General features: G+C 47.7%; 1 protein-coding gene and 1 long non-coding RNA gene across 2 annotated transcripts in view; one reads left to right on the top strand and one right to left on the bottom strand.

Annotated features, from left to right (window-relative positions):
* Positions 1-2216: 2216 nt before the first annotated feature.
* LOC142499801 (uncharacterized) lies at positions 2217-16377 on the bottom strand. Its single transcript, XR_012802746.1, has 3 exons — positions 16155-16377; positions 3735-3857; positions 2217-2424 (listed from the first exon to the last, which is right to left on the bottom strand). It is a non-coding gene; the product is annotated as an uncharacterized LOC142499801 (long non-coding RNA).
* The window catches only part of SLC11A1 (solute carrier family 11 member 1), a 35144-nt gene continuing 26680 nt past the window's right edge, over positions 14510-22973 (top strand). Inside the window, exons 1-3 of the mRNA XM_075609677.1 lie at positions 14510-14739; positions 19201-19335; positions 19717-19817. Coding sequence (XP_075465792.1) covers positions 14718-14739; positions 19201-19335; positions 19717-19817 — 258 coding nt within the window. The 5' untranslated portion in view covers positions 14510-14717. The remainder of the gene's footprint in view (positions 14740-19200; positions 19336-19716; positions 19818-22973) is intronic.

Below are 22973 nucleotides of genomic sequence, written 5' to 3'. Positions count from 1 at the left end.
CAGTCACCCACTCACCCACCCAGTCACCCACTCACCCACCCAGTCAGTCACCCACTCACCCACCCAGTCAGTCACCCACTCACCCACCCAGTCAGTCACCCACTCACCCACCCAGTCAGTCACCCACTCACCCACCCTGTCAGTCACCCACTCACCCACCCAGTCAGTCACCCACTCACCCACCCAGTCAGTCACCCACTCACCCACCCAGTCAGTCACCCACTCACCCACCCAGTCACCCACTCACCCACCCAGTCAGTCACTCACCCACCCAGTCAGTCACCCACCCACCCAGTCAGTCACCCAGTCACCCATTCACCCACCCAGTCAGTCTCCCACTCACCCACCCACCGACCCAACTCACCCACCCAACCACCGACCCAAAGTCACCCACCGACCCAAAGTCACCCACCCACTGACCCAAAGTCAAACCGACCCAAAGTCACCCACCCACCGACCCAAAGTCACACACCCACCGACCCAAAGTCACACACCCACCGACCCAAAGTCAAACCGACCCAAAGTCACCCACCCACCGACCCAAAGTCACCCACCCACCGACCCAAAGTCAAACCGACCCAAAGTCACCCACCCACTCAGTCACCCACCCACCCACTCAGTCAAGTGTCACACACCCACCCAGTCACCCACACACTCAGTCAACTACCTAGCTGTCAAGGGGGGGGGGGGAAGCCTAACCCTGTCGTACGCCCCCCCAAAATTATATCCCGGGCAACACCGGGTCTCTCAGCTAGTACACAATAAAAGTAAACAAATCGTACACAGAACAATGCAATATTGAATATGTATAGCATCTATTAGATCATTTAAAATATCTGTTTAATAAAGTAATAGAACATAGAAAGGCCCCCGGCAGATTAGATCAGCAAAGTAATTCTTATTTGCACTTAAAAAATCAATGTGGCAGTAATGCAATGTTCCTTCTGACCAACATTCACCTAAAGTAGAAACTATACAAAGTCCATGATATTAAAAAAAAGTCACTTTACATACTGCGCTATGGGCAGATGTTACTTGCTCAGTTAACCTCTTCTTTCCCAACTTATAGCTATTGAGAACTGAAGGAGTTGGGTTACCATTAAACACTAGCTCCCTTAGGGGCCGTGTGTACTCTATCAGGGGTGTGCAACATTTTCAGGGGGGGGTGGCACTTACAGAAGCTCCACACTTCACCACAACATTTAAAATAAAGGCTGGGGGCGCCCGCAAAGCCTCGAATGTCGACAGAACTCCCCCTGTGAACCAAGAATGAGCGAGATTTGGGCATTCATGATTACAAATGCAAACACGTGGGTGTCAGGGTGAGACCGTGTGAATTTTGTGAGATTACCCCATTGTTTTTTTATGGTGTTCCAGTGACTCTTACTTGGGAGGCCGGTCATTTGGGACACAAGACAGTGACGCAAGAGGCCCCATCTTCTTACTCTTGAAACCAGGAAGGGGGGGCTGGGATTGGCAGTTTCCGCACTTCTCTGGGTTTCAAAACAAATTAGAATCCCTTCCTAATCCGGCGAAAGGAAGATATTGATGTAGCAATGTTTCTCTTTTCATACTAGAATACTGGGCCGCAGCACCCTGAATGTCAGCTCACGTTACCTCCAGTCTCACCCTGCACCCTCTTCGACACAGTGACTCATTGTAACGGAATGTTCTAGACTAGAGTATGCAGCTCTGCTCATTAATATTACTATATAAACAGTATTTGTATACCCAATTTCTGAAAGCAAAGTAGCAGGACATTAAAGGGACAACTCCAAGGAGGAAGGTGAAATAATGGCGGTGGCATATGCAGTATAACAGGCCAACTTTGAGGTTAAGCATTAGCTAATCTCTTTAGTGATAGAACTAAGTTATGGAAAAGGCAAATCATTACCAGGTAGGATGAAAAATAGACAGGTTAAAGATATGAAATAATTTTCCTCTGTAGATATGTTTCTGGTCAACCCATCATGATATTTAAAAAACAATTCCTGCTTTCTCTGGTTGAGGTAACAGGGCAAGTTACCCTATAGCAGTTTAGTATAAAAATGTAATCTTTCTATACAAAGATAGAAAAAAGGTATATAGTGTAGATTTGTGTGCAGTGGAAACAGTGATGGCCTAAAATAACAAATACCGGTACTAAATAATTAGACCAATGCAAAGTACAGTCGTTAAAATACCTTTATTTTACAGAATAAATAAAAAACACCCAACACAACAGCTGCCCCTTGTGCAGTGTGACCCGGCTTTGGTGTCTTCAGATGCTGCAGGCAGAGACCTGTAGGTAGCACATGTCACAGCTGTGGGGGATCTCCCTGCTGGTGATGGCGCTTCTCTTGTTGTACAGGGAGACCGGCAGGAGAATAGCTTCTTGTAGAGGGAGTTCATGGCGAAATTAGACAGACCCAACTCTGGTTGCACCTGCCAGAGGAGGAAAAAAAAAAAAAAAAGAAGGTTAGAGACCACATTGAAGGTAATTCTCTGGACACTTCTCTTGTAATTTATCCCTGGAATGTGCAGTCCTGTCTCTGGCAACAGGACCAGAAATATCACAATGTCTAGGAAAGGAGGGACAAGCTGGGCCAGGTCACACGGTCTTTATAGTAACATACCAGGCTGAATATCTTATTACTATAGATGGCTGTGTGACCCATCTTAAGTGTCCCAGTTAAAGTGTGTGGCAGAGTTAATTGGAGTAGAAATTGGAGGAGGTGAAGATTTGAGGAAGATCAGGACTCTGCACAACAACTTTGCAACCGAGAACTGAACATTCGAAAAGCTGTGATTCTTTGTACTCTTCCCATCCTCCAATAACTTGGAATCTCACTATGCCCTCCCTCCTGCATCTCACTATGCCCTCCCCATTGCTTTTTCTGTTTACTGTTTCCTCACTCCTTTGTGAACGTCTCTGTTCTCGCCAACTTCCCCACTGCACCATTATTTATACACCTCTCTCCCAACAACTTCTTTACCCCTCAATAAAAAACACCCACAAATCCTCTATTCACACACTATCTACTCCTTCCTGCTGCTGGGGATCTCCCCTAAGCCTGAAGCCAGACATTCACCCATGCCTCCCTGCCATCTCTTCCCCTGTAAAGTGTGTTAACCCTTAAGTTTTTTGACTAACCTTAAAACTTGCCCCACAAATAAAGCATCCCAATAGTCTGCACTCATGGTTACTGTCCCACACTCAGTAACTCCTACCACCCATTGTGACCAAGCACTGCCATCTACAGCACTTATTCCCTCACCTGCTGTCTCTGTAAGTTCCCCATCAAAACTTAGATTGTAAGCTCTTCGGGGCAGGGATTTCCTTTCCTATTGTCTGATTTTGCTGCACTTATTGTATTATTATAATTCCCTATACTGTATTCTTTGTGAAGCACCGAGTACACTTTTGGCACTATATAAATAAAGACATACAACGTGTATGCGGCCTTAGTACATATGTAGGTACTGTACTCTACTGCCGTAGGCTGTGTACTGCTCTAAAATGGGTTCCAATGATCTGCGTTCCATTAGAAAACAGGTACTGCACAATTATTCCAAGGTAGAGGCACTTCAGTAGATGCGCTTAAATTCACCACCATACGGGTCTCAGCTATGCATTTACCAGCGTCTGGTGGCAAGTTGGTTATTATTTGCAGAAAGAATATGGAAGTGAAAGAAAACCCAATGCAGCTTACTTGTGTTAACACCCTGTAGATAAGGCTGGAGCAGGGACTCACCACTTTTCTTTTTCCTTTCATTGCAACACGCCTGGGCACCTCCCACTCACCGACAGCCGCCATCTTTCTCGTGGCCACAGCAGAATGTTTCATCTTTGACACTGAAGGAAGCACGGTGACCTGCTTAACACGGACAATCAAATGCATTTTAGGGAGGAAAAACAAATCCTAGACGTGGCAAAGGCTGTGCGTGGCAAAGGCAGTGCGTGGCATTATTACCAACTTAATATATTAACTCCTTCTTTGCCCCCACAGCAAACTGCAGCTACATTTGGTAGTAAAGGAATTAAAAGTGGAACCACTCCGGTTTGCAGCCAACTCCAGTCTGTTCTCCCTAAACATGCCACATACACAGCAGTAGAGACGGGCAAATTGGGACCTGCTACGGACTGGCCGGTCCCTTAGGTCCTCGAATCGATCTCAAAAAGGGCGATTCGCGTTGTGTTTTATTTATTTATTTTTTAAATTGGAAATCCAGTCCGCTGGCAGATTTAAGGATCCGCGGATCGGATTCTACTATTGTATGCAATCCTGGTTTTTGATGTAGCCGCGTGGATTAAAACTGACCAAATACAGACTTTACTCGTCGAACACAGATCTTTTGGTGTGGGGGGTGGGGCGAGGGAGGGTGGAAAGGAAATGCAAGAAATGGTTTTGGGCCGCTCTGCCCACCTGTATAGGGCAGGAGCCTGTCCTGGAAGAGATTGCAGATATTTTTTGGCTTCAGAGTAGCATTAAAGATAGAGTGGGCAGACTTGCAAAGGTAGAGGCCAGGACACATTCAAATATATAAAACAAATCAAGTAAAATTGTGCCAATAGCGCCCCTGTTTCCCAACATAACACTAACTCACGTAGCAAACAGACAGTTTGCTTTATATTAATACATACTTTAGATTTTACCAATATATGTAAAATATTTACTCTGATAAGATCTATCGCATTAAAAACACACACGTCCAAAGTTAGTTCTAGTGAGGCCAAATTGGGGTGGTGGGGGAAAAAAATAAAATACAAACACCACATATACATAAACAAACCAGGACATTATTTAAAAAAAAAAAAAAAAAATAAAAAAAAAAAAAATTAAGAACATGATCTGGCCACTTCATGAAAATCCAGGAAATTTGGTTACCCGACTTAAAAGGCCCAGTACAGCATTTAATGTCCCACTGTTTGGAATGGGAGTTCATAGCACAATTTCAAGTTTTAGGTATATAAAAAAAAAATAATAATAAAAAAAGAAAAAAAAAACACAAGAACGGCAAAGTGTACAGTGCCAAGTGCTTTCATTACAGAGGAAACAGTGATTGAAAGATTAACAGTAATCCAGGACCAGGTGGGAACATACTGTCACATACAAGTCTGTCTGTCGGGTACTGTACATTGGCGATCATTCCACAGCAGCCAGCTTTTACCATGGCTTCTAAATGCAGATAGAGCTACAGGCCACTTATTCTACTGCACCCACATTTATGCTGTTCTTTGGGGGGGGGGGGGGCAGGGGATAAGAATATAAAAACTGGTTTTAAATAGAAGCCTGCAAGTCACAAATGCTCCTTATATTAGCTGTTACTTGGTCACTTTACACAGCTGACCAATAACTCACCACAAACAACCTCTTTTAAGACCACGTCTCCTATCAGTATGAATCCACTGGCATTTATACCCCCAGAGAGTCCCAGGTGTGATACATAGGAATCTCCGCCAATCATTGAGTCCCAGGAAACACCTGTGGGTTTGTTGGTATCCAATTGGAACCCCCCCATCAAGCACCATTCTAAATTGTATCAATCCCCTTGCGGACTAATGCATTGCTGTTTCGCTGGCAGCACGGGGGTTAAACAGGGATCTCTTGAAGAAGCCTTATTATAATAATTAGCTAAACCTTTTATTATAACGTTTATATGATTTATATCATGTATAGGTGCTATTTCTAGTTCACAGGCTTTTGGCAGTCTACATCTACATCGCCCCAAAGGCGGACACCTGAAAGGGTTGCCCAAGAGCTGCTCCCCTCTGCCCGGAACCAGCATACTAAGGGTTAATATCTGAGTTTGGGTACTGCTATGTGTTTCATCAGCCCCGCCCTCTGGAAAGTTATGAAATGTCTGTAAATATAATGTAGAACCCTGTTCACTTAATGTAACCATGTATCTGTCATCATAACTCTGTGCCCAGGACATACAGGAAAACGAGCGGTAACTCAATGTATTATGTCCTGGTAGCACATTGTATAAATGTTTGTTCCTGTGGCATTTGTTTCTGACCTGATCTGTGGGGATTGTTTCTGACCAGAAGCTTTTTTTGGGGAAATTACTTTCCCCTGTAATTACTTAACCAGCTATTTCATACAATGTGTGACGTAGTAGTAAATGAAATAACCGCTAATAAAATGTTTGTGGTATATTTTTGTCCTGTGAATGGAGATGTTATTTTTTTTTTATAGTCCTCCTTATAAGTGGAAGTAAATTTATGAATGAAACGTAGTGATTTTCTTTTAATCCTGCATGGCCAAACTTTGCATGTCCCTCTGGTAGCAGAAGGGTTAAGTAGAAATGCCAGAAGAATACACAGAATATGCATTTTATTCGCTCTCTTAAAAGGCTTCTCCTGTGAGGTTCTCATGATGATGCAATGCGCTGCAGGCCCGCTGACACAGCCGTCCATAGCAATATATATATATATATATATATATATATATATATATAAATATATATATCTACTATATATTTCTCAAAGTGTCCTATGTGTCGTTGTCTGTCTGTCTGTCTGTATGTATGTGTCTCCCTGTGTCTACGGTCCCTGTGTCTACGGCCCATCGCATTGGACCTTTGGCCCGTCACTCCGCCTGAGGCCAATCCGCCTCAGGCCAATCACATTGCTCCCCTGACACACCCGCCCCCGCACACCTCTCATTGGCACTGACACCACGGCCTCAGCCCAATTACATAGCTCCCTTGGCCCCACGCCCGCCCCCGCACACCTCTCATTGGCCTGCGGCCAACACACCAACTCCACTGCCACACTCTCCCACCCCTCACTGAGCTTTGGGAACGCTTCACAGCACCTAACCCTCACTGCTCTGGGAGATTTGGGAACGCTTCACAGCTCTCACCTCTCAACCATCAAAAACCTCATCGTCTGATACCACCAAAACAAGGACGCAGGTACACACTCTTACCTATCTATATATTCTTTTCACCACTGCAACAGCGCCGATCACCTACACACACCGCACGCTCACAGAGCGCACACTGACGGCCACCCCCAATTAACAACCACACACCCAACAATGCATACCACACCTCTGCCGCTACCGCAGCCCCTCTACCACCCGCACACACTCCTGCCTACCCTGCCAACACCCCTCCCCTTCACCTCAACATAACACGTTCATCCCCAAAAACACCACACACCCCCCAGCAAACATCGCCACCAAACAACGCCTGCATCTCCTCCACTACCACGCAACACACTACCCCACCTCCCAAGGCCGCAACACAGCCTCCCGTAGCCCTCATCGAGCGCAACCCCTCCCGTGCACCCTCCCATGCCAAAACGCACTGACGACGCCACAAACCCCTACCTCCGGAGGCCACCCATCTCAAACACGCACGTGGAGCGCAAGCCCAAACGCAGGAGGGCCCGCATCCACCACCGTACGCACAAAGCACTCATTTACACCGCCCTTACCAATAAATACACTCCCGTATCCCGTCCCGCACCCCCCCCCCCAAACACTACCATAGCCCGCCGGACACCCCCCCCCCTCACACCCACGAGCACGCAACCACAACACCTCCCGCTGCACGCCACAACCCCCCTCCAGGGACCACATACCTCTACTTCACCCTGCTGCCGCTGTATTGTTTCAGTGTGCGTCGCAATACCTCCTGGATGACGCACCAAACACCCCACACACTCCCGTAGACCGCCCGCCCAAACCCCCCCAAAAACACTCACGTAGCCCACCCTGACCCAACCCCCCCAAACACTACCATAGCCCGCCGGACCCCCCTCACCCCCCCAAAAAATACTCCCGTAGCCCACCCGGACACCCCCCCAAACACTACCATAGCCCGCCGGACCCCCCCCCCCCCACACAAACACTCCCGTAGCCCACCCGAACCACCCCCCCCCATAAAAACCCACTACGCCACACATCTCAAACACGCACGTGGAGCGCAAGCCCTACCGCAGGAGGGCCCGCATCCACCACCGTACGCACAAAGCACTCATTTACACCGCCCTTACCAATAAATACACTCCCGTATCCCGTCCCGCACCCCCCCCCAAACACTACCATAGCCCGCCGGACACCCCCCCCCAAAAACACTCCCGTGGCCCACCCGAACACCCCCCCCCAAACACTACCATAGCCCGCCGGACACCCCCCTCCCCAAAAACACTCCCGTGGCCCACCCGAACACCCCCCCCAAACACTACCATAGCCCGCCGGACACCCCCCCCCCAAAAAAAAAACACTCCCGTAGCCCACCCGGACACCCCCCCCACAAACACTACCATAGGCACGGGACCCCCCCCCCCCCCCAAAACACTCCCGTAGCCCACCCGGACACCCCTCCCCCCCACAAACACTACCATAGCACGCCGGACCCCCCCCCCTCAAAAACACTACCTTAGCCAGCCACATCAAAACTGTCCCGTAGCCCTCACCACCCCACAAACCATACCGTGACCCCCCCTCCCCGCACCCCACATCGCCACACGTAGCCTGCAAACACACCAACACCTCCTGTAGCCCAACACACCTCACCTTCAACCTCATGCAATATCAGTGCTTCACACAATAACATAGCACTCATTCCATTTAACAACACCTCCTGACACATGTCTGCTTCCTAAAACAATACAGGATCACTGTGTCCCTTACACACAAACACACACACACAACAGTAAACCACACGCCCCCTCAATCACATGCCCGCACAACCCCTCTGCCACGCCTCACGTCCTCAGCCACGCCACATACCCTCAGCCACGCCACACCCTCACCCACGCACGCACTCACGCAGCACACACACCCTCAGCCACGCACCACGCGCACACACGCGCCCTCAAACACGCCACGCGCCCTCAGCCACGCACCACACACACCACACACACCACACACACACCACATCACACACACGCAACACACCAACACACACATGCCCTAATCCACGGCACACGCCCTCACCCACCACACACGTCCTCATACACACACACAACCCTCCTCTGCTGATACGCCACACTAAACAACACTTCCACACACCCCTACCTAACCCCCACACCACAACGCATGCTGCCGCATATTCAACCCACCTCCCCTACACAACGTTTTAACACACACCCACATGGACGCCAAAACACAACAACACACCCTTCCCGCCCCAAACACACCTCCCCTTCACCGTGCTGCCACAAACACACTACACTCAACACCATGCTGATTTACAAGTCTGCAACACCCCTCCCCTTGCACCTCAACCCGCCACCACCCCAAATCTGCGCAACAACACACACCCTCCGCTGCCACCTCACACAGGAAATCAGCTCTACGGTCCAATACAATTGATTCACAACACAATACACATTCAGCCGTCTGTGTCATTTATTGCACACACTTTCAACACACCCGCACACAACACACACACACACACACAACAAGCACACAACACTCACACAACACTAAATTCACACACACAACACACCCACAACCACACACACACAAATAAATACAAAAAAGACACAGCGCACAACGCTCATAGTGCATTAAAGATAATTTTTACATAAACAATGCATAGGTGAGTAATGTGCGTACATCAAATGCAGTAATAACAAGCAGTTTCGGGATATGTTACCCAACGCCTCCGGAGACCAGATTAGGTGTCCTCACAGGGGTGGAAACACTGGTCGCACTGGTGCAGGATCCTATTGGGGTAGGTGCACAACCTCTGCTGGTTCTTGCTCCCTCGAGCACGAGTAGAACGGGAACTGCTGATCCTTGCAGTGCTTCAGCAAAGCGAATCTGGGCATCAGCTGGGCGCTGGCACTCTCCTCCGTGTGGAGCACTTCCTGGTTGATGATGTCACCACGGGGATTCTGCGCCGTTCAAACTCGAACAACTCGCGCAGTAGGGTGCTAATAGAAGGATAGAGCACTTGTCCAGAATGTCCTACGCGTTTCGAAAACAAAGTTTCTTCATCAGGGACTGAAATTGAGTGGTTTCAAGTAAAATCTAAATACCCCGCGATCGTGCCTCATTGGCTCTGCCGTCGGCTCTATTGTCCAATGGGAGAGCAACAGGGGCGGGGTTAAAGTCCCGAAAGGCAAGCGTCACTGGTAGTTATAGACATATATAAAAAAACTTTCACTAAACTTTATTAACAACAATGTTTACCATGACGCGATTGATGATACTCCGGACATCTTGTTTGAAGAAGCCACTGCAGATCCATATGACGCCCTCATGGAGATGTGTGTGATTCAGGATTCAACAGTTGCCTCCTCCATGGATGATACTGTTGTGCCTTCCTGCAGCGAGCAGTTGCAGCTAAATCAGTTTTGACTTAAGAGTACAATAAAAAACAGCATTGTATGAGTTATACTCATGTGCAGGAGAAGCCTCGAGGTGTCGCCGCGTCTCCGCTCTTCCGCTGGGAATACTTCTGATGTCGTCACTCCTCATTAGTGGTGTAACAGGTTCCAAGTTCCTCCGACAACAATAGTCCTGTTTGTCACAATCAAACTGCATGCAAGTTCCCAACTGATTTAGCTGCAACTGCTCGCTGCAGGAAGGCACAACAGTATCATCCATGGAGGAGGCAACCGTTGAATCCTGAATCACACACATCTCCATGAGGGCGTCATATGGATCTGCAGTGGCTTCTTCAAACAAGACGTCCGGAGTATCATCAATCGCGTCATGGTAAACATTGTTGTTGTTAATAAAGTTTAGTGAAAGTTTTTTTATATATGTCTATAACTACCAGTGACGCTTGCCTTTCGGGACTTTAACCCCGCCCCTGTTGCTCTCCCATTGGACAATAGAGCCGACGGCAGAGCCAATGAGGCACGATCGCGGGGTATTTAGATTTTACTTGAAACCACTCAATTTCAGTCCCTGATGAAGAAACTTTGGTTTCGAAACGCGTAGGACGTTCTTGACAAGTGCTCTATCCTTCTATTAGCACCCTACTGCGCGAGTTGTTCGAGTTTGAACGGCGCCGAATCCCCGTGGTGACGTCATCAACCAGGAAGTGCTCCACACGGAGGAGAGTGCCAGCGCCCAGCTGATGCCCAGATTCGCTTTGCTGAAGCACTGCAAGGATCAGCAGTTCCCGTTCTACTCGTGCTCGAGGGAGCAAGAACCAGCAGAGGTTGTGCACCTACCCCAATAGGACCCTGCACCAGTGGGACCAGCGTTTCCACCCCTGTGAGGACACCTAATCCGGTCTCCGGAGGCGTTGGGTAACATATCCCGAAACTGCTTGTTATTACTGCATTTGATGTACGCACATTACTCACCTATGCATTGTTTATGTAAAAATTATCTTTAATGCACTATGAGCGTTGTGCGCTGTGTCTTTTTTGTATTTATCTGTTAGCTTTAGGGGGTCCCTGAGCCCCCCCTCCATCGCAGCTGCAGACGCTCCATTTAAGTTAAGTTATTTAAATCACTTTATTGTCACTACCAACCACGTCACGTTTTAGTAGCTGCGCACTTTATTTCTTTTTTCACACACACACAACACTACAGAAAACACACTCATCCACACTACAACACACACACCCAACCCACCCTCACTCACCTACCCACTACACAATCACTTACTCACCCACCCAACACTCACCCACACACTCACCCACCCAGAACACACTCACTCATCCACCCACACACCCCACACTCAACCACCCACAACACACCCCACACTCAACCACCCACAACACACGCAACCAATAATCACACACAACACACATACACACAGTATTCTGCCACATCACACACCCACCCCACACTCACTCATCCACCTACACACCCCACACTCACCCACACACCCCACACACAAACAACTATCACACACAACACCCATACACACACTATTCAGACACACACAACCAACATTCATGTGCTTTCTACTGTTGTTGGTTTACAAACACACTTTTCTAAAATATTACATAACATTCACATGACATTAAAACTTTGCAATACACATTATCATACAACATTTACACATACTTATTCATGGTTCACATCCCGGGCAACGCCGGGTCTCTCAGCTAGTATATATATATATATATATATATGTAAATACAACTGTATGCTCATCTGCATGTCTTAGGCAGGTCTGCAACCCAGCCTTTCACCATTATCACCCAGCACACAGCACTTCCACTGCAGCAAGGGATTCTGGTAAATGACATGAAAATGAGCACAGTGCCACTTTTTGCTATTATATATATATATATATAGTAAAGTTGCCATAAAGGTAATGCAATCACGTACAATTGTTAACCTTTGTACCATCATTTCAGATATGCCAGGCTCCGAGTTGACAGCAGCTGTTACAAAATTCCCATTGGCGTCCATTTTTAAGGCTCCCCAAGCAATGTTATTTGACTATAGTTTAATAATAATAATATTCATGGAGAACAGAAAATGACTGTAGATTTGGGAACTATTCCCTGACATTTTACCTAACACCAACAAGGGATATATAACTGGATTTTATTAGACCGTTGTAGCTGGAATAAGCAGACTTCCAATGAGCAATGCAATGCTGGCCAAACATGCACCAAAGGGGTTGTATTCTCCTTACAGATATAGGGTTCCTAATCTTAAAAGAAGTGGTGATACTCAATACCTATTAGTATTCGGGCTTTGACCTTTTATCCAAAGCACTGTGCTTTAAAAGTCAACCTATCCTTCCTTGGTCCTCTGCTCGCGACCTCAGACCGCTGACACTAACCCCGGCCCTGTAATTATGGGAGAATCCATGATACCATGAGAGTCAATACATGACAATATTGTTATACACTGTGGTCAAATGCAAAGACCACTTGAAGAGGTCAGGAAAGAGGACCCTGTCCCCAGAGATTCGCCACAAGGTGGGGTGATACGCAGGATAACCCCTATTGATGCACGCCGTTACCCTGGGGAGCAGTCAGTCATTACAGACTAGCAATGCTGTAGAGACCAGACTGTACAGCGCACATGCATTATATCTGAATATACCTTCAACATTGTAACTTGTATGCTTTAAACCAGGGGTCTCAAACTCAGTCCTCAAGGGCCACCAACAGGCCAGGTTTTATGGCTATCCCTGCTTCAGCACAGGTGGCTCACTCAAAGACAGCCGAAGACTGAGCTACTGATTCAGCCACCTGTGCTGAAGCAGGGATATCCATAAAACCTGGCCTGTTGGTGGCCCTTGAGGACAGAGTTTGAGACCCCTGGTTTAAACAGTCTGTGTCCCCTTCTTGTAGTAAATAGGTAATGATATATATTAAAAATATTTTTATCAGTACCAAAAGTTCAAACCCAGCGGGGATAATAACACAACATGTAATCCGTGATATAGCTTCTAACAGTGAAGCATAGAAGTGAGTGTGCACTCCGTCGCGAGCAAGGTCCTGAGAATAGGTCAGTATAGAACTGCTACTAGGCGGAGTATGTCCGCACAGACTATAGCAGGCTGACCGATCAGTGCCTCGAAGTGGCGGATTTCCCATTAGGCCCGAAAGGCTCGGGCCTGGGGCGGCAGAATTGGGGGTCGGCACGTGCGATCGCTGCTTGCCGCCCACGCACGTGTGATCGGCACTTGCTAGCTGCTCGTGCGCAATCTGCAAAATAAATAAACTTTTAATGCCATTTTTAATGAGTTTTAATATACTGAGCATCCTTTGATTTCTATAGCAGGTTTTAGCACATCTCCCCAGCAGTGCAAGATCTGTGTAACACTTTCCTGTTTGTGATCATTTGTTGCCAATGTTGCCAGCAGAAGACTATCTGAGTTGCAAACTGTAACAATAGACAACGTTACTGTAGTAATATAAGGATACATTGTAGCTGCTGAATTACACTGACTGAAGGATTAATTGAAACTGAAACGCCGCCATTTAGTGTGCACTAGGAAGCAGGATCTTTGCCGATTGATCACAGGAGAACAAATTGATCGGCAGCTTAGATCAGGGGTGCACAAACTGGGGTGGCGCGGCGGTTACAGAGGCCCCGCGCTTCCCCAAAGGCATTTAAAAATGAATTACCGGGGATCGCGCAAAGCCTCTTACCGTACCTTTCCAGCGATGCGTCGCCATGGCAACCTGGCGTCAAATGACATTGCGGGGTCACTTGACGTCGCATTGCCATGGCAACGTGTCATCACATGACCCTGCGACGCTGGAGCCGAGCGTGGGGGTGGGCGCGAACAGGGGGTGAGAGCTGGCAGAGGGGCACAGAGAGAAGAGTTTGCACACCTCTGGCTTAGGTAATTAGTTTTCATTAAAGGTAATCAAATGCTGCACATATTAAAACAAATATATATATATACAGTATATATTAATATGCAGTAACTAATGCTGCTTTGTAAATGACTTACAAATATGATATGAAAGGGTTGTATCCCATACACGTGTGATACGTGATACGTGATTTGCACCTGTACGCCAGCAGTGGCGTGAAGCCAGCAGTGGCGTGAAGCCAGCAGTGGCGTGAAGCCAGCAGAGGTAGTGTTGCATTTGCACAATATTCTGGTGATGGAGGAGATGAGGAAGTATAGTAGGGGCTGTGACCTTATTTGCAAAAATCACAGAGGGGATTTCCTCATTCAAGCAACAGGCACAAAGTTGGCAGGGCCGCCTCGTGAGCTGTCCCTTTAAGGGCTGTGAAAGCCAGGATACTGTAATCCTGCGTGACTCCTACATGCCTCACTCACATCGGGTCTGCCTGGGTGTGCTGAGCACATGAGAAGCAGGTACCATGGGTTCTCACGATGACAGAGGTAGGTACAGTACCGTTACAGAGTCAACACTTTCATCGCTGTTTAGTTGTGAATTTGGTTCTAAATATTTTGAGATTTAAACGTTTTTTTTATTATAGAAACAAAATCAACATGTTGGCAAAATTTGATAGAAATGTATGAATTAAGTAGAAATAGTCGTGTTAGTCCAGTTGCGATAGTCTTATAATATCTATTGTTAGTCCAAATAAAAAAGGTATCGCTTAATACTGACGTACTCATTTATTCTGCACTAGAGAAATTTACTCATTAACATTTTTTCCTCCCGCAAAAACTTGCGGGATTTTTTTTGCTCGCAACTTCGAACGTTCACCCAGATAATGAAAAATGTCATGCGAGAAACAGCAAAGAAACGAATCGGAGGGCGAACCCTTCTCGGTATTTCGTTCGGATTCCCAAACCGGAAATTTGCGAAATTCGGGTTTCGCACCAGAAAACGTGTTTATCCTTAGAATAAAGTAAAACTAGTTTTTACCCAAAATGCTTAATTCCCATTTATTTTGTTTTTAAAAGGATGAAGTATCGTCTTTACAAATATCACCTTTCTAACCTTCTATAGTACGTGTTTAACGTAAAGATGTCTGCCTCCTTGCTTAATAAGACAGTACCATCCCTTGCTGCACTTTTTGGCTGGCACCGTCTCCTCTTTCATCCTGTTACCCTGAGAGCTCCTTTAATCTGACAAATCGCACACATCACATTACCTCAAAGTTACTGTGGCGGGTTTCGTGGCTGCTTAAGGAGTGTTGGGATTACATGAAATAGGATTTGTTCAGAGAGGGCACTGTTAATTAGGCCATGCACACATTGGTCCCCAAATATAAAATATATATATATAATCTTTCATAGATGATAGTGAAACTCCACTAAAAATGGGGTATGGCTTGGGTGCATGAACTGCAAAGGAATTGGGAATAAAGGAATAGTAATTACAGTAGCAGGCACTCTAGGACCTGTTTAATAAACTTTTCATTTTTTACAAGACCCGGAGTGCCGTCTATCTATCTATCTATCTATCTATCTATATCTATCTATCTATCTATCTATCTATCTATCTATCTATCTATCTATCTATCTATCTATCTATCTATCTATCTATCTATCTATCTATCTATCAACCCCTTGACTGCCAGAGGGGTTTGCAATGCATAGTATGCCCCTCTTGGGGTTATAGCACCATTCAGGTTCAGAAGTGCATCCCACCTTCCCTTTCTTTTTTGCATCTCTTTGGAAAGGACCACTCCCCTTTGTGCGCTTCTCCCAGTTGTAGCAGAAACCCAATGAGCTTGCTCATCTTTAAAAGGATTGGGATCTATTTTGACTATTTGTACGCCCCATTAACCACTGCTTGACACTGAGCTGATGAATAAAATTCCCCACATTGCAATACTACTTACTCTCAGCGTCCCTGCCCCGTCTCCACGCGTCCGCCTCCGTGGCACAGGGTGGCGTCCTTGCCCTTGTGACTGTCCCAGCCATCTCTGCCTGTGGCTGCTGGGAATGTGTAACTATGAATGTACGTGGCCCTGTAATCTCATCACAGGAAGATAGCCTTTCATGGGGCTCCAGTTTGGAGCTGTAATCCCCTGTCCTGGAGGAAATCTAATAGTTCACAGCAGTTTCCAGCAGCTGGCAGCATTCCAGAAGTGAGCAGAGCAATGTTTAAAGCAGTGTTTTGTAAGCACTGTAACTTCACAGGTGCAAAGCAGGGAATGCCCCACCCGCCCTCCCACAGCTATTTGGATATGGAAAGTGGAGGTGCTTGGCGAATATTGAGTGGAAAAGCGATTCATAGTTAGGAAGAGATTAGGGGAAAGGTTTAGGACGGGAGAGGGCTATAGAGGTAAAAGGTGCAAACATGTTATTCAGTCGAGTACTTTTTATGATACTAATGACGTAGCATTTTCTAGAATAAACCTTTCTTGAATTGTCACAGTGAGGGTGTAATTTACCTGTTGAATTGCACATATTTGTAAAGCTTCGCAAAAATGAAAGATGAAAATAAACTTAAAATGAAACAGATACTGTAACTGATTTACACGATAAGCTCAGAAATAATTGATAAGAATTCAGGATGGGGCTACGGAATAAACCCAGTCGGGTGATTAAGAGCTGAACACTTTGCTGTGAAGCTGCTTCTCCACGGAAGAGAAGTCTTTTATTTCTATTCACTTAAATGAAGCTCAGCGGTTTCTCTGACACGGAGAAGCAGCTTCACTGTATATTGAATAAGGACCTAAAACGATTCTGCCAAACGTTTGGGTTCAATATTTTTGAAATTCAAAAATTCAACCATTTTCTCTGGTATTTCTCATAGATTGTAACAGCAACGCTGCTGCCAGAATCACTCTACTCTTTCCTAAATCTGTCTCGGCGTCTCCCCTGCTGAAATCCCTCTCCCGGCTTTCTATCAAATCCCGCATCTCGCACTCAATTCTCCTCCTCACTGTTAAAGCTTTACACTCTTCTGCCCCTCCTTACATCTCAGCCCTAATTTCTCGCTACGCACCATCCCGACTCTTACGTTCCGCTCAAGGATGTCTGAAGCGCTTCTTTCCATTGTGTTATTTGTATTATTTGTTATTTATATGATTGTCACATGTATTACTGCTGTGAAGCGCTATGCACATTAATGGCGCTATATAAATTAAGACATACATACATTGTATAACATGAGCGGGTAACTAGGGTATAGGTAGGAGATAGTGAGACACACAGGCGGGCTCAGGATTTATATATAGAGATACGTTCCAGAATGTTTGCCACACAAGGGCTTCCTAACATCCTTCCTCTTTGCCTGGTTTCAGTTCTGCCGATCTCTGCTCATTGTGCAGCTGTGAATACTGCTCTTTCTGAAGACAATGACCTGGACCAGGGGTGCGCAAACTGGGGGGCCCACCCCCCAGGGGGGGGGTGCGAGATTGTCTGCGGGGGGTGCGACGGTTACAGAGGCCCCTGCGCTAATCCTGAAGGCATTTAAATTAAATGCCGGGGATGCGGCGAAGGCCACTGTAACTTCTCCTTACCTTGGCTTGGACGCCGAGGGGTCACGTGACGACGCGTTGCCATGGTAACGTGATGTCATGACGTCAGAACACCAGAGCCAAGGTGAGGAGGGGGGGGGGGGCAGCCGGCAGGGGGGCGCAGAGGAAGATTGTGCACCCGTGACCTAGAACAGCTGCCACCACTTGTTCCAAACCAAACAAATGTAACAATATTTTAATCGCCATTGGGACCTCCTTTGGGGCAAAATAGCAGAGATAAATATCAGTTTGTCTAACGGACACCAATCCTTACTCAATATGCTGGGAAGGTATTTTTCCTGTGCCAGGGAAGACTTTTAGTACCAACACCATTAATTTTACAGGGAGCTGAATTCTCCTCCCGCACATGGGAGACGTCTTCAGAGCATATTGAATAAGCGTCACAAACAAATATGTGTATTTTAGTGCTGAATAGTTTAGGGATGCGCATTTTTTCCAATACTGTACATGCATTTAGTCTTTGCAAGCCGCTCTCTTAACAGGTGGGGTACTATTGTGTTCTAAGGTGCTTGCGTATGTCTTTGGTCACCACATTTGTGATTGTATCATTGTGTGCCACTGTGTGTGTATTAGTGTGTCTGTCACTATGTGCCACTGTGTCGGTGAAAGATGCAAAAATGGGAAAAAGGTCTTTATTTAGCACATGGATAAAAAAAAAAGCAGATGGCCACTGTGTCCCACGCGCTTCGCGCTGGGTATCGCTTTATCAAAGAGTAGATTGTTTTTAGTGCAATCAGGATATATCGTGTATATCAGCAGAGAGGGGGCCGGGCATGACCCCTTGTGCACCTGGGACTATAATAGGCTAAGGTAAACAAGTTTGTTTTTCAAGTGTGACGCTGGGGAGGAGGAGCGCGGAAGCTAGCGCGTCCTACTTCGGACACGGCCTAAGGCTGCGGCCAGGGTGATGCTGAGAGGGCGCGCTCGCTCACACTCAGCGCGATCAAACACATTTCTACAGTGTGTTTGTCCAGCGTGAGCGCGGGCGTGCACGTGCCCGTGAGCGCACGGCGCTCAGCTGCTTGGCGCGACAAATCAATTTGATTTGCTGCTGGCCGGCGCATCACGTGAGCGGTTCGCCCAATGATGGCGAACCAGCTCCTTGGTGTCATTGCCGCGCAGCCGACACCCTCCCCCTACGTTCGCAACTAGCAGGACACAAATTCCCCGAGCAAGATGAGCGCCAGCGCGCTCTCATGCACCCTGGCCGCAGCCTTAAATCCGATATAATGAAACCCAGCCCAGTTTGTCACTGCACCTCTCCCCACCCTGTCCCCTATATCCCCTGCGATTCAACCTTACACCAAGCATTAGCATTCCCCCCAAGCCTTCCCCATAGTATCCTTGTTACCGGGGGGATCCCCTGTCATGTAATGATGCAGGGGCAACATACTTTCAGGGCCTGGCACAGGAAGCCTGGATGGTGCAAGAGGGACCACCAGCAACGGGACAGACGGACACACTGGACAGAGGATTGGGGTACCCTGCCCTAGGACTGCCACACTTGAGTCAGGAGGAAGCCGGGAGCCTGAAGGTAAACCGTACCCCACACTGAATATATGTTATTGTGGGTAAGGGGCATAGCTCTCCAACCCACAGGTAGGGACTGCGTTCTTGTGTTAGTGTTTGCTGAAACTAGCTGTATTTATGTTGTTCGAAACCTCGGCTAATAAACACTCTATAATATTTCCCCCCTAAATACCTCTCCGGTTTTAAACCTCTGCCCGCATGTGCTACAAGACTGTACTGTAATAAGACTCTATAAGCCCTGTCCTGTACTATATTACCATATTAATACTCTATGTACTTTATTAATACTCTACGTTACTAAGTTGGCATGGAGTTGTAGCAATGTGCTGCAGTTGCATGGCAGGGGAAAGCGTCGCTGGCCTCATTGTGTCTTTCTTCCTGGAAGATGTTGCAAGGAAAAGAAGCTATGGGGCCACAGAGACCCCCGAGCATCGCAAAGACGGGACCTACCTGGATGAGAGGATCCCCATCCCCAGCACTGGCGGGGTGAGTGCGAAGCGCGTCAGAGAACGTCTCATTCAGTGTACTCCTCACTTTACACTAATCATACATGGGGAAACAGGCCATTGCAATTACATTGTCATTCTAAATACATAGAATAATAAGTCATTCTAAATACAGGTGTAATGCAGAATGTGGGAATTAAATTGTTGCCCCAATAATCTAGGGTAGGTGTGTGTGTGTGTGTGTGTGTGTGTGTGTGTGTGTGTGTGTGTGTGTGTGTGTGTGTGTGTGTGTGTGTGTGTGTGTGTGTGTGTGTGTGTGTGTGTGTGTGTGTGTGTGTGTGTGTGTGTGTGTGTGTGTGATATTTGTATTTTCTTTACGCTGCACGGTGGAATGGTTTGTGTCACTTTTTTAACCCACCATAACTTATTTATTGTGTGGTGGGAACCTATCTCAGCTTCAAATTGCAATATAACCATCCTCACACTGAAAAGACCCAAATGGTCAAAACAGCTGTCTGTGAGTAGGGTTACTGGCTTTGCGCTTCTTTAACCCAGACTGTGCTGAAAAGCTGTGTAACGCAGCAGGCATAAGCTTATAGGGATCCAAGTGAAAATGGTTAAAAAAAAAAAGTAAAAGGTGACACTGTGCTCATTTGCATGTCATTACCCAGAATCCCTAGCGGCAGTGGAGGCATTGTATGCGAGGAGATAATGATGTGCGTGTGCGTGTGTATAAACATTAATAGGCGTATATATACAGACAATTGTGAAAAGCAGATACAATTAAAAGTAAAAGCACAGCGTAAGCCGTATATAGATAAACACGAGAGGGACGGGCGGGCGGGGGGGACAGGGTTGAGGAAAGTAATCGGGCAGTAAAGGTGGACCCTGACCCCATGAGGCATCTTATGGAATATCACGGCGTGGTAAATATCGCAGGGTCCCATAGAATGTATCTAACTGTACAGTAGTGGATTCAATATACAGCAATCCCACCCCATTGGAATGTTGATCTTCTCATGACGTGACCTCATATAAACCCATCTGGATGGTCCTGAGATTATGTAGCATTGTCATGTGATGCCGATGGTTGGGGCAAGAAAACAGGCTTTGTTTCAATGATCTGTTGTTCACCATGAATCATAAAGAGTATTTGTGTATATGTGCAATTCATGAGGTCCCTATCCCACAATGCTCTGTGTCCGTGAATTAACCTTCTCTGGCAACATAAAAGTAGCATTATTAATAATTTACCATGTTCGGACATTTCCATTTCTAAACAGATTGCTGGCTTCATCTATCCAGTGACACACTCTGCGGCCCCCTTCTACTCCATGCCACAGTCTGCTGTCCCCTTCTACTCCATGCAACAATCTGCTGTCCCCTTCTACTCCATGCCACAGTCTGCTGTCCCCTTCTACTCCATGCAACAGTCTGCTGTCCCCTTCTACTCCATGCCACAGCCTGCTGTCCCCTTCTACTCCATGCCACAGCCTGCTGTCCCCTTCTACTCCATGCCACAGTCTGCTGCCCCCTCCCACCCTCTGCAACAGTCTGCTGTCCCCTTCTACTCCATGCCACAGTCTGCTGTCCCCTTCTACTCCATGCCACAGCCTGTTGTCCCCTTCTACTCCATGCCACAGTCTGCTGTCCCCTTCTACTCCATGCCACAGCCTGTTGTCCCCTTCTACTCCATGCCACAGCCTGCTGTCCCCTTCTACTTCATGTCACAGTCTGCTGTCCCCTTCTACTTCATGCCACAGTCTGCTGCCCCCTCCCACCCTCTGCAACAGTCTGCTGTCCCCTTCTACTCCATGCCACAGCCTGTTGTCCCCTTCTACTCCATGCCACAGTCTGCTGCCCCCTTCTACTCCATGCCACAGTCTGCTGTCCCCTTCTACTCCATGCCACAGTCTGCTGTCCCCTTCTACTCCATGTCACAGTCTGCTGTCCCCTTCTACTCCATGCCACAGTCTGCTGCCCCCTCCCACCATCTGCAACAGTCTGCTGTCCCCTTCTACTCCATGCCTCAGTCTGCTGTCCCCTTCTACTCCATGCCACAGTCTGCTGTCCCCTTCTACTCCATGCCACAGTCTGCTGTCCCCTTCTACTCCATGCCACAGCCTGCTGTCCCCTTCTACTCCATGCCACAGTCTGCTGTCCCCTTCTACCCCATGCCACAGCCTGCTGTCCCCTTCTACTCCATGCCACAGTATGCTGTCCCCTTCTACTCCATGACACAGTCTGCTGTCCCCTTCTACTCCATGCCACAGTCTGCTGCCCCCTCCCACCCTCTGCCACAGTCTGCTGTCCCCTTCTACTCCATGCCACAGTCTGCTGTCCCCTTCTACTCCATGCCACAGTCTGCTGTCCCCTTCTACTCCATGCCACAGTCTGATGTCCCCTTCTACTCCATGCCACAGCCTGCTGTCCCCTTCTACTCCATGCCACAGTCTGCTGTCCCCTTCTACTCCATGCCATAGTCTGCTGTCCCCTTCTACTCCATGCCACAGTCTGCTGCCCCCTCCCACCCTCTGCAACAGTCTGCTGTCCCCTTCTACTCCACGCCACAGCCTGCTGTCCCCTTTTACTCCATGCCACAGTCTGCTGCCCCCTTCGACTCCATGCCACAGTCTGCTATCCCCTTCTACTCCATGCCACAGTCTGCTATCCCCGTCTACTCCATGCCACAGCCTGCTGTCCCCTTCTACTCCATGCCACAGTCTGCTGTCCCCTTGTACTCCATGCCATAGTCTGCTGTCCCCTTCTACTCCATGCCACAGTCTGCTGCCCCCTCCCACCCTCTGCAACAGTCTGCTGTCCCCTTCTACTCCATGCCACAGCCTGCTGTCCCCTTTTACTCCATGCCACAGTCTGCTGTCTCCTTCTACTTCATGCCACAGTCTGCTGTCCCCGTCTACTCCATGCCACAGCCTGCTGTCCCCTTCTACCGACTACCAGTCTGCTGTCCCCTTCTACTCCATGCCACAGTCTGCTGTCCCCTTCTACTCCATGCGACAGTCTGCTGTCCCCTTCTACTCCATGCCACAGCCTGCTGTCCCCTTCTACCGACTACCACAGCCTGCTATCCCCTTCTACTCCATGCCACAGTCTTCTGTCCCCTTCTACTCCATGCCACAGTCTGCTGCCCCCTTCTACGCCATGCCACAGCCTGCTATCCCCTTCTACTCCATGC

Source organism: Ascaphus truei, chromosome 7, assembly GCF_040206685.1.
Source record: "Ascaphus truei isolate aAscTru1 chromosome 7, aAscTru1.hap1, whole genome shotgun sequence".
NCBI classification, from domain to species: Eukaryota; Metazoa; Chordata; class Amphibia; order Anura; family Ascaphidae; genus Ascaphus; species Ascaphus truei.
Note: the sequence above shows the minus strand (reverse complement) of the source record. Positions and strands in the feature narration are given on the sequence as shown.